This window comes from Trachurus japonicus, chromosome 1 (assembly GCF_045865225.1).
Source record: "Trachurus japonicus isolate A0001 chromosome 1, Traja_1.0".
Lineage (NCBI taxonomy): Eukaryota > Metazoa > Chordata > Actinopteri > Carangiformes > Carangidae > Trachurus > Trachurus japonicus.
The window spans coordinates 30,280,941-30,293,745 of record NC_140907.1 but is presented as its reverse complement, the minus strand read 5'-3'; the positions used below and the strand labels follow the sequence as shown (position 1 = coordinate 30,293,745).

General features: G+C 40.0%; 1 protein-coding gene across 1 annotated transcript; it reads left to right on the top strand.

The window, feature by feature from the left end:
- Positions 1-1,079: 1,079 nt before the first annotated feature.
- Positions 1,080-12,187, top strand: LOC146992213 (bifunctional apoptosis regulator-like). Its single transcript, XM_085784726.1, has 9 exons — positions 1,080-1,270; positions 3,068-3,371; positions 5,402-5,500; positions 5,874-5,967; positions 7,959-8,131; positions 8,453-8,597; positions 9,323-9,502; positions 9,687-9,883; positions 10,792-12,187. The coding sequence occupies exons 2-9, from the start codon at positions 3,076-3,078 to the stop codon at positions 10,982-10,984; spliced, it is 1,377 nt and encodes a 458-aa protein (XP_085640852.1). The 5' UTR covers positions 1,080-1,270; positions 3,068-3,075; the 3' UTR covers positions 10,985-12,187.
- The last annotated feature ends 618 nt before the right edge of the window (positions 12,188-12,805 follow it).

Genomic DNA, 12,805 nt, shown 5'->3' with positions numbered 1-12,805 from the left:
GACCACAGTTGCAGTGACATTTTTTTTTTTTTAACCACAGATGTCTCTCTGTCATTTGCTCACATGGTTTATGTAATGTAATTCAAATTGTCCTACAAAAGTATCTGCTTGTGCAACTGTCTGAAAAACTCAGTTGCACCAGTGTCAAAAGTGGGAGGAGACTTTGGCAGGTTCTTTGCTGTGTTATTCTGTTCAATCCAGACTTTGTTTCAGTTAGGCTACATATGGTACAGATTCCTAATGATAACAATAGCTACTTCATTAATCCACGGGGGAAAATTCAGGTATTATAATTGTATGCAGTTAAAGCAGATGCTACTGTAGAAGCAAGAAAAGCATAATCAATGATTAAATAGTAGAATAATTAGTTATTAAAACAACACAGTTGTAAAAAGAAAAGTGTTGATATAAAATTATCTTTTCTTTTTTAGCTGATAATGTAAATATCAAGCCACATGATTATTAGGGTGGCAGTACTCAAATGGTCTCGGTCTTGGACTTGGTCTTGGTCTTGGTCTCTTGGACACTACTTTCCTACAATGACACACACAAAGTGAAAACAAGCAGCAGACAGTTATCAAACTGCAAACAACAATTATTATTATTAGGCTATTATTATTAGCCTATTATTATTATTCAGATTCAGAATCTACTTTATTTATCCCCGGAAGGAAAATATTTATTTGTTACAAACTCCTGAATAGTACGAGAAATCTACACAAAGTGAGATATACATAGATAAATAACATATTATTAGGCTACTGAAATAAAAGAAGAATAAGAACAGCATAAAATAGAATAAGAATAAATAAAATATATAATAATGATAATAATTCACATATTATGTACATGCACTTGGCTTATTATTATTATCAATGTGGTCAGGAATAAAGATTCAGACTTTAGTCCTCTGAACTTTGAGCGGAGCCAGCTTTTAAAAGCCACGACACCTGAATCAGCTCCATGTCAGACTGCTGCTGTTCCCCAGGTAACAGCAGACTCACAGGTCGTCAGGTGACGCACTGACGTAGCCTACGTACGCCTTTGTGTGTGCGTCGTGCGCGTGTGCATGTGTACGTGGGGTTTTCCATAGCAGCAGCAGCAGCAGCACTAGCGAGGATGATGGCAACAGCTACTGAAGCTGAAGCATTTACCTGCTCAATGGTCGGATTAATTATGAGGGTTTAGATATGAATTGTTATCAACTGTCTGTGAGCTCGTTAAACGTAAAGTGATGCCATTCTCTGTCGACGGACACACCTGAGGAGAGGTAAGACTGATTTTAAACGGCGTTTTCTTAGCCCGTTACTAACTTAGCAGCTGTAACTTAGCACTTAATACTGTTAGCTGTCATCTGGTTTTTATAGTTATTTCACCAACATTATCGGTTATTATTAACTAACACATATGTTTCTGTCTGTAAAACTAACGAGCTGTTCTTTACTTCTGTTGTACAAAAAAAGTGATAATGTTAGATAATATTGTTGCAGAGCTAGCATGTAGCTTAGCCTCGGTCACAGCTAACGTCCGCTGTTGTGATCAGTTATCGTTTCCTCTTATCGATCCTTATAAACACACCAATGTCTACTTTCTGCTTTCTTTCTGTATCATGGTTCGGTGCTGACTAAAGTCTTCTGTCCGGCTGTGTTGTGTTTTAAATTAGCTCATTTTGGTGCTAACGTGACACGCCTTCCTGCAATACAAAACACTACAACTGGATTAAATATGAATGAATGCACTTTGGTGCTATGGCTGTTGCTATAGCTACATGCAGTGAAGAAGGCACTAATTTGCAACCTTTGAATAATTAGTCCGTAATTAAAACAACGTTGGTAACAGCAGGTTGTAAAAATCAAAAGTGAAAGCCCTGTACACCTCAGTAAACGCAGCGTATAACAAGTTTATCAGCAGATATGCGTGAATGATTCACTCTGTATCTTGTAATGATCATTGGCTGTCATCTATTCAATACATGTGAGATTGTTAATACTGATAAATTCATGTGTAAGTAGCATTTTACAGCTGCAACAGTCACACAGTTGTAATGTGCTAAAATAGTACTAATAGTCTTTGCACAGATTACATTTTTTGTTCTCTTCTGTCCTTAAATGAAAAGAAGTACATATGTCCCTTGCAGCCAATACACATTACAATGAGCCTTTATACAAATGTTGACCACATCAATATCCTCCTCTTTGCCAATTGTTAAGCACCAGGGGAGTGGGGGGGTGGAGACTAGGGGTGGAAAATATTCTGCTTTGGGTTGGTTGTGTAACAGGAAACTTTGCACAAATAGAGAGAAGAATGGGTTCTACTGAATACCAGCAAATTCTGGATGTATGTCCTGAGGTCAGTGAAGAAAATTAAGCTTAACAGAGGCAGGCTTCTACAGCAGGACTACCCTACTATCCAAACAAATCCACCACAAACGCCTTCAAAAAAGCACAAGCTGACACTTTTTGCTATGGCTCTCCCATCCCCCCTGAGTGAAACACCAGACTAGTTCTGTTTATTTACTTTACTGTTAATTTGCTTTTTTTTTATTTTTCTATATCCATTACATTGCAAGTCACCTCAAAGTGCACTATATAGGCTACCTAATTAGTTTAGATACCTTTGCATACAGCTCTGCCTGTCTTGTAGTTAATTGGGCTAAACATTAAATCGCTAGCTGTTTCTTTTATTATTATTTTTATTATTAGGTGCTACATTTACAGGACAAGTGGGGAACAAACAGAAACAGAAACACATACAAAAAACAACTTGACAAGACAAATTAGACAAATGAATGAAGACAAGTCGCTGTGGTGTTGTGTGCGGTGCTGTTGTGGTGGTATTCTATGGTGCATTATGTATATGAGAGTGTGTGTGTGTGTGTGTATGGATGCGTATGTGCTGGGGTTGAGCTGGAATGATTGAATGAAGCATGAAAAAGAAACGGGAGTGAAAGCAGGAAAAAACAATGAAAGAGAGAATAAATAAATAAATAAAAATGGCTAGCTGTTTCTGAACAACTTAAACAGACTACTGATGTACTCATGCCTCCTTGTTTGTCCTCCTCCTTCAGTTTCGACTATGTTCCACCACAAGGAGTGGGATTCAACAGATGACGGTCTGGGAGCGTCCATGGATGATCTCCCTCACTTACCCGAATCCTCTCAGTCCAAGTCTTTCACCACCAGCGACATCTCAGAACACGAGTTCTCGTGTCACTGCTGCTACGACATCTTGGTGAACCCCACCACTTTGACCTGCGGCCATAACTTCTGTCGCCACTGTCTGGCTCTGTGGTGGGAGTCTTCGCACAAGAACGAGTGCCCAGAGTGCCGGGAGAAGTGGGAAGGCTTTCCTCGAATCAACATACTGCTGAGGTGAGATTTACACAGCCAGAGACACATCGGTGAATGAATGACTGTTTGTTTTTCTCTCACATACAGAACAGCGAGGAACAGGAGGCATCTGCTGATGACAGCAGCTCAGAGAGTCGGTGTTGGTGGTGGTGGGGCTGATTTCAGATGTTATCACAGATTCACTGCCAACCTGTGATATCATACAGAAGGGCTGCAACCGGTTCTGATTTTTGTTATTAATTGATATTATCACCATTTCCCAGAGCCCCAGAGCGTAAATCTTGAGAGTGTCTTGCGTAATTCTGAGCCGCAGTCCAAACTCCAGTCAGAGAGGGTTATAGAAAGTTAATCCAACCAGCAAGCATTCACTTTGAGAAACTTTAACTAATGGCTTTATACCAGTTTTTGCTTAAAATCTACAAAAAAAGGAAAAGAAATCCACACACTGCATGGGCTCCATATGAATTTTTATTTATCAGGCAACGTTTAAAAGATTTCTTTTCCCTTTTTGTTAGTTTGCACATTTTAATCCTACACCTGCACACAGCAGGCTTCTTTGGATGTGCCTCTTTTTGCCTAAAATCTGCATCAATGATTGAATGTTTAAGAAATAGATGCAGATTAATTTTCTGTCATGTAACTGATAAGTTGCCTTGAGCTCTGCTTGACAGTAGAAACACGTATTTCTTCGGCTACACAAAACACTATGGACAGCTAATCCTAGTTGACACATAATTAATGCAAACAGTGTGTTATTGTAGAGGTGTGTATGATCTCTTGCTTACAGCTGACTGGTTCAAACTCTGAGCTCCAGTTTGCCTAAAGAAACTTCCATATTTCATAGTCTTGCTTCCTGGTATTTCTATTTTCTTGTAGGACTTTGATTATTTTACCTCATACAGTAGGATCCCAGCTTCAGCTCTTATCTTGCTGACTCTAATGACATTCAGCTGTTTACATTAAACACAGAGAAACTTGGTAAAACAGGTTCCCTGTTTACATGATTCTCACATAATCCTGATTCATGACTTCTCTGTTGAGGTGCACGCCTGCTGTTGACTCACAACGAGCCAACTTAGTTACCACGTCAATTAAGGACGAATTGAGTGATAGATGCTAAACATCTGGACGACCACTCTGCTGGTTTCAGCCTCTCTAATTCAAGGTGACAAGCCGACATGTGCTCCATGTTACCAGGACTGGTTTTTATCCTTTTGTTTCAGCCGGTCGACCGTCATCTTTTGCATTATTTCTCAAAATAGTCGTGTGTTTGCATAGTACAACATACTTTCACTTTCACATGCTTCTAAAACAATAGGTTCTATAAACACAAGTCACACAAAAGTCTTTTGTTCACTGGGGAAGAGGAAGAATACAAAATATGAAGACATGTATTGCAGTCACGCAGGTAGTTAATCAGCAGACTTGGCGTGCTCAACTCCACGTATGAACACGTAAATCGGGTGCCAGTCCAAAAAAAATCTAAGTAAAAAAAGGTTGTGACAGCACTCACTTTCAGTTAAACACTTTTTAATTCATAAAAACTGCTCGGCAGCAAGAAACGGACGCGTTTCGGCAATCAGCCGTCCTCAGCGTTAGTCACGCAGATAGTGTCTTTCTTCATATTGATTTCTCTTTTTTACTGTAAGCACTGTAAGGAGAAAACAGTGTTTGTCCGTAGTATACACAAATAAAACTGTCATGCAGTATGGTCACAATGTTTTGTAAATATGTTTACAAGACACACAGGTAAAAAAAAAAGGCTAAACATGTACAATAGTGTATTAACAGAGGAGTCGTACGTGTCAGAATATAGAATATTACTACACAGTCAGTGCAAAGTGTGTTTTAGTCTAAAACAGGTTTCACAGCACAAATCAGTGACAAGACAAAGTGTGAACTCTGTGCTTCTGAAACAAGCCACCACTAACCAGCATCAGCTTATATGGCTGAAGAACACAACCGTACCGTCCCCTTCTGTTTGCCATTGTCTTGTATAGTTCACTTCCATCTACTGACGCCACGTGTTTATGTGATCCTCCTCTCCGTAGGGATGCGACCGACAAGCTGTTCACTGAAGTCGTCCAGCGGAGGAGAGCAGAGATCCAGGCCAACCCTAAAATCTCTCGGAGCTTACTGGCCTTCCAGAGGTAAAACAGGGAGGAAGAAAAACATGATACACTGAAAGATGCATTGCACTTCTTCAAGATAGACAGTTTTAAAAAGCAAAAAGCATCAACATGGAAACGGGGGAATCAAGACATTTCATTCACACAAAGTTGGTGCCTGTGCAGCAACTCTCTTTCTCTTATTTAGTCTTATTCAGCCGACACCACGTTGCCTCAGGTTATTCGTATTCATGAAATTTATGCCCACAAACAACATTATACAACTTTTTTTTAAACAGACCGATGTGTTCTGCTTTAACAATGATGACTTCATCCATATGAACTGTATGTACAGTTATATATGATCTGTGTGTTGCCTGCAGTCATTAAATACGTAGCTCTGTGTTATTTTCAGATATGGTGACAACTTGGGTCGATCCAGGACGAACACGCACAAAGGAGCAGGTTTCTTCTTCTCCGGCGTCCTGGTCGCGCTCTCGTGTGTGGCTGTGAGTATCCAACAGCGGTGGAAAAACCAAATAATACTTTGTAGTAAAACGACACCTTCAGTATTGATGCTGGATCTGGTCTACTTATCACGTGCTGACAGAGCTGCAGTCAGAAGTTTCACCTAGTTTTGAGTTGCCCTGTCGATGGGGCAATTGATTTATTGATGAGGCACACAGTGATCAAAGAGAGAAGGTTTGTAAGAACAGTGAAAATGACTTAAATGACTGATTTTGTTTTGGATTTGTTCGATAAATGTGAATTATTGGATGAGCTTCTACTGATCCTCATCTATATATCTATATATATGTATCTGCCAAATAATTTGTTACTCTGTGATATTTCCAGTTGTTTCCTTGGGGGAATATTTAATGTTGCACTTACATTTAACATTCAACAGCTGTGATTTTAAGCTGCTGTATATTTTAACCCAAGGGGTTTTTGAGCAGCAGTAGGCTGTAATATTTAAAGGTCACCTCAGTTCCTGGACCGAGGGGTCGGTGGTTCATATCATGTAGACAGTAAATGTTTATTTTGTCCATGTGGAACCTGGGAGCAACATCACTGTGTGTCTTGCCACGTAGCAGTGAATTAGTGTTTGTTTGTAAACAGATTACAGTGTGGTCCCGTTTTGACCCCGGTTTGTGGATGAACGTCACTATTGAATGAGGTCGTTTTAGGGAAAAACGAAAGGAGACCTGAGCCTGTGTGCAAAAACATCTGTTGTTACAGATGACTTTGTCTTTGTGCTTGACCTAACCCATGTTAATTATATGAAAAATAACCGTTCCATGCAAATTATCATGCACATAGTTTTATTATTAAGTTACTATTGAATAATTGACCAAAACGTATCATGATGATGAGAAAGTTAGGAGAAAACCCTGCAATGAAAATACCTGCTTTTATCATTTCAACTAGACATTAAAGGGATATTTCAACATTTTGGCAAATTGGCCCATTGCCATAATCCCTATAGTCTTAGGGGTAGGTGTTACCTATAATTGTCGGTGCAAGTTGTTTTGAGATCTGCGGGGCAAAGATACAAGACTTATGGTATTTCCTGCTTTCCCTCAAAACTCATCAAATACACAATCCAACAACTTCAAAACGCTCTCCTGGACAAGTTGTGACCTGCACATTCACCACGCTATGAGATAATAATGTAACGTTATGAGATGGAGTTGTTTTCGAGGTAAATTCAAAGCTGGTGTTGTGCCGAAAAGAGCCTGCATGCCGAAAAATGACTGCCCCCAATGGGAATCCGCATTTACCTCTAAATCAACTCCGTTTTGTAATGTTTCGTTATTATCTCATAGCGTGGTGAATGTTCAAGTCACAACTTGTCCACCAGAGTGTTTTGGAGTTGTTGGATTGTGTATTTGATGAGTTTGATGAGGGAAACCAAGAAATCCCATTAGCCTCCGTAGCGTAGCTCTGAGCAGCTCACGGCTCTGCCCTGCAGATCTCAAACAGCTTGCACCGACAATTAAAGGTAACAAACCTGTCCCTAAGAATATAGGGATTATGGCAATGGGTCAGTTTGCCAAAATGTTGAACTATCCCTTTAAGCTTAATTCAAACACTGTTTACATGTTAAGGTTAAAGAGACTTCCTGCACTCAGCTGACCCTTGCTGGTTTGGGTCCACCTCCACCTTCTCTCCAGTCTCTTGCCCTTTGCCCTTCCCAAACCTCTAAAGATAGTTTGGTTCCCACTTTACAGCTTGGTTAAAGGGCCGTTGCACTGAACTCATGTGGGTTTAAGTCAAACTCATTTAGTGACCTCTAGTGGTGATAGATAATTCCTACAAGTCAGTGTGTGGTAACTGGTCAACTCCAGCCACCGTGCAAATCTGTTAATCCCCCACTTGTAACCAGCCAACCAACTTTGTGAAGTCAGTTTTTGGTTTTGCAATATGACGACGTCTAAGGAGAATGAGCAGTCGCTGCTGTGCCTTGTCCCTTAATATAACGTCTGTGTGTTCCCACCAGGTGATGGTGTTGGTGTATCACTGGAGCAGTGGCGTCGGGGAGCAGCATGACCTGCTGATCAGCAAACCGGTGTCTCATTGGACGCCAGAGGAAGTGGTGTCGTGGCTGGAGCAGCTGGGGCCGTGGGCTCATCTCTACAGAGAACCGTTCCAGCAGGAGAGCGTCAATGGAAGGTAGAAACAAAACTGTATATATGTGAGGCTTTTCTTTGTCATGATACATATTTATTAAACATTATGTCATTTTTCTTCTCCACTTCTCTTATTTTTCAAACAGAACAGTAAAATAAATTCTGATTATAGTTTTCACCATGTGATGCTTTGGTCTTGTTGTGTTTCATATCATAGGTAATTGTTGGCTAGATAAACCAAAAACATTTTAACTTTGGCTGGACAATTTTTCCTACCATTTTCAAACATTTAATTGACAAAAAAAATGCCAGATGATACAGTTCTCTAAGTTCATGCCCTATGTTGTTGATGTGTTTGCTTCAGGCTGCTGTTGATGCTCGGCGATGAGGAGCTGTTGAAGCCGCCTTACAGCATCGAGAACCACGCTCACCGACGGGCTGTTCTGGCTGAACTGGACAGAGTTAAAGCCCTGGGAGTTAAACCTCCACAGAACCTTTGGGAATATAAAGTAAGGACTAGTATTTACTTCAGGGTGCCTTATTTGGCCAGGCGCTCCGCCCGGCCTGAAATCTGTAGCGCCCCGGCTAGAATGTCCGGCAAAAAAAATAACTTACTTATCTCACTTATTTTTGTTTCTTTATTTTATTTTATCCCCATGGTTGCACTTTTTTGTTGCTTGATGGACCATTAAATGTTTGTTGCATCTGTCAATTTCTGGTGGACATTGCCATTTTTCATCAGTGTGCGAGCCTTTTCCTCCTGTTGCTCTCAAATGTTTGTTGGCCTATGCACCTGAACAGAGGATTTTTTTTTTTTTTTTGGAAAGTGAGCAAGAGCGCAAAGACCTTTTCTCCTTTTTGGTAAAAAAAAAAAAATTCTAATTTCACATGAATTCCCTGTGGTTTGAAATGATTTCTGTGAAATCGTCTCGGTGATTACCGCTAACTAGGGGTGTAACGGTATATGTATTCGTCCCGTGCCGTCACGGTGCGGGGGTCACGGTTCGGTGCACACAGTCACACGATGAATACGTCTGAGTGAATATATTATATACAGTATATAAATTTTAAAAAAAGTCGAGTCCTCGCTCCAATCTAGGTGGCGGTAATGAGCCTCAAAGCTGCCACAACCGTCAAACGAAGAAGAGAAGTGATGAGAGTGTGAAGTTAGAGGAGCTGCCTGCTTCATTTATGTGATGTGTTTCTCACATGTATTTCTGTCTCGTTCTGCCAGGCGGCAAATGCTGGGAAGTCCCTGTTCTTGCTGTATGCACTGAAGCGTTCCCCTCGTCTCACACTCTTCTACTTGTATTTATTTGACTACTCTGAAACCTTCCTGCCCTTCCTGCACACCTGCTGTCCTGCCATCGCACGCATCGACCAGTCTATAGAGAGCAGCTTCCTCAGTGCACAGGTATGACATCGTTAAATCCCGTCGTATTGAGTACAGCTAATATTTTAGAAAAGGAAGATGCTCTGTGTATGGCCATAATCAAGCCTAATACTGCAAGTAGTATTGTTAATATTTGTACATTTTACGATTTTACTGTCAAAAAACATTGAAAAAATGTTGTTTCTTTTGTTTTCCGTGATGTTAGTTGGAGCCCAGCTGGCGACAGTGGGCGGAGTTTCTGGTGAAGTACCTTCTGCTTCCGTACCAGCTGATAGCAGAGTTTGCTTGGGACTGGTTGGCCGTCCACTACTGGACATCTCGCTTCATTATCGTCAACGCCATGCTGCTGTCCGTGCTGGAAGGCTGCGCCCTGTGGAGGCTCTGGACAGCAGCCAGGATCAGGTACACTACACAGGAGGGCTGGGTGTTGTCTTTCCAGTCCTTTTGTTTTCTTTTCATTCATTCATTCATTTTGGTTTATTCCATTCACGGTACACATTCTTCACAAGGCTGCACAAAATCACATAATGTACACATAGTCACCACGAATGAAAAGGAGCAGGATGAAGAAAACTTATAGTACCTGCCCCTCTCTGTTGTTATAATTACATTGGCTTACTTCAACACCAATATTATACTCTATTTCAAAATATTAAAGATGATGAAACATAGTTGTGACAAGAAAACAAACAAAACACCACTCGTCTATCTATCTTTTTCTCTTTCTCCTTCTTCTTTTTTGTAGACGCTTATCTTTTCTTTTTTAAACATTTTATTAAACTGAGACATACTTGTACAACTTTTCAGTTCCTTGCTTTGTGAATGCCATAATTTTATACCTGCAACAGAAATACACATTTGTTTTAAGCTTAGCCTTGCAAATGTATGTTTAAAATCAAGCTTCAGTCTGTTGTCCCCTTCTTCCAGTTTGAACAGGTTTTGTAAATGTTCTGGTAATGAGCTGTTCTTTGCTTTAAACATTATTTTTAAGGTCTGAAGTTCTATTATATCGACCATTTTCAACAAGCCTGCAGAAATAAATAATCTATTTGAGGGATCTCTATTACCTACCTTGTGAATAACTCTCACTGCTCTTTTCTGTAGCAGAAACAGAGGAGCGATGTTACTTACATAGGTATTACCGCACACTTCCACACAATAATTAAGATATGGCAGGACACGAACACATTCATAACATAAAAGCCGTTTCTCCTATGGGAACTTAGGCCTATGTCTTTTTTTTTTTTTGATGCTCCAGTCCTGTGTGTTGGTGTTGACACTGACCTTCCTACCTTCTCTTCTTTCTTCAGGACGCTGCCACGCAAGATGTGGAACCACTTGTGGAAGATGTTATCTCAGGGCTTTGCCTTCGCCCTCCTGTGGCCTTTCGTCCCTCAGTTTGTGTGCAACTGCCTCTTCTACTGGGCGCTTTACTTCAGTCCCATCATAAATATAGACCTGGTGGTGCAGCAGCTAATGCACCCAGAAACACAGGCGCTGTAACAAAAAACTGCATGTAGCCAGCGCACCAATTATCGCCATACAGCTCACAGCAAATAAAGTAACTAGCCAGACATCCAGTTGCTGAAGAGAAGTGTTTATTTTCAGCGTTAAACTCATACGTAACTGGCTCTGTTTGCTGTCGGAAAAGGAAAAGGAAGTTTTCTCTCTTCCAGTCTTGTCTCTCTGCTGGACGGTTGTCCTGATGTGGAACAAGAGAGATCTTTGAGCTATTTTAGGAGAAGCAAAATTCACAAGATAAGAAACAGTGAAACATCTGTGATCTTATTGATTCAGAGAGATCAGCACAGTGAGCTCTCATAGCGCATTCACAAACCACATTGCCTAAATGGTTCAGGGAGGAGAAACGCAAAATGAGTAAGTCATGTTCAGACGTCGGTGGTCGTGAAGACTGGAGTTAACAACTGACACTTGATAACTTTGTAGCACCGAGATGAGCGCAGTCCAGGTAAAGGTGGGCTTCCTAATGCATATGCACAACCTGGATAATGACAATGGGACAAAATGAGAACAATTCATCTCAGTTTAGCTTCTATTTTTCCTGTCATTTTGACATGCACACCGCAAACACTGAAATGAAACAGTGTTTAAATCCTCATCTTTTGAGGTCCACATCGTGACTCTGGCTGGTACTGTGATCTTGGTGCTACAGAGCTATCCACAGATGAGGTTTGGCAACTTGATTGTGATATGTGACTTGTTCAGGCTCAAAGGTCTGCGGCCTGTGAGGACGCTCAAGGTTTACCATTAATTCAAGGGAAGAAAAGAACTCGGACATGGTAAACAAATGTTCAACATTGAAGTTTATTCCTGGAGTTCCTGATGTTCCTTTCACAAGATTTGTGGCACTTAGATTGGAAATAAATAAATAAAATTATGTTCTTAATGTTTTTTTTTGAGATACTGATACAGATCTTGTTCAATTTTTTATGATTTTTACCGAGAGACTGCTTTGTAGCAGATTAAATTTGCTTTTACTGCTGATAAAGATTGTGTTGCACATTTTTTTTATTGTTAAAAATAAATTCTTTTGGACAGTGTACATTAACATGTGTTGGGTGGGGTAGAGCCAATCAAAGACGTTATTTTTTACTTTGTTCATTTGCACTTAAAAGTTCTACACTGTGATTTTGTTCTTCAGTGTTCTCTAATGACCAAGGAAAAATAAAGATTTTTAAATAATGTAATATGGTTGATGTGTTTCTTCAGGATTAAATTGAAATTCAATTGTTAAAAATCTATCTGTCTGTCTGTCTGTCTGTCTGTCTATCTATCTATCTATCTATCTATCTATCTATCTATCTATCTATCTATCTATCTATCTATCTATCTATCTATCTATCTATCTATCTATCTATCTATCTATCTATCTATCTATCTATCTATCTATCTATCTATCGTCAGTCAAATGTAAAGTTAGCGACCGCCCTCTAGCGTTCCACAGTCGTCATGGCAGCAGCGCCTGTCGCCATAACAACGTAGGAACTGTCTCCAAAGAGCACGTCAAGACACAAAACGCAAAAAAAAAAAGAGAAAAAGAAAACAGTGGACACAAAACAGATTATTACAATCATTTCATTTTAATTTAAATTCAAACAGTACATTGAATTCCAGCAACAATAAAGGTAAAAACATTTACAGACAAAGCAAAGAACTGTAGAGACAACAGACAAAAATCAATAGTACTAAAGACGAAGAAAAAAACAACACAAGACTATTTTTCAAATGATACAACAGATGTTTTTTTGTTTAGCACACAGGAGAGAGTTTTGATGTAGGCTACTGCTCAAACAAACTCTTTTT

Coding starts and splice junctions, on each gene's coding strand:
- LOC146992213 (XM_085784726.1), top strand. CDS start 3,076: ATGTTCCACCACAAGGAGTGGGATTCAACAGATGACGGTCTGGGAGCG. Junction 5,968..7,958: donor TCGCGCTCTCGTGTGTGGCT/GTGAGTATCCAA, acceptor TGTTCCCACCAG/GTGATGGTGTTGGTGTATCA. Junction 9,884..10,791: donor TGGACAGCAGCCAGGATCAG/GTACACTACACA, acceptor TTCTTTCTTCAG/GACGCTGCCACGCAAGATGT.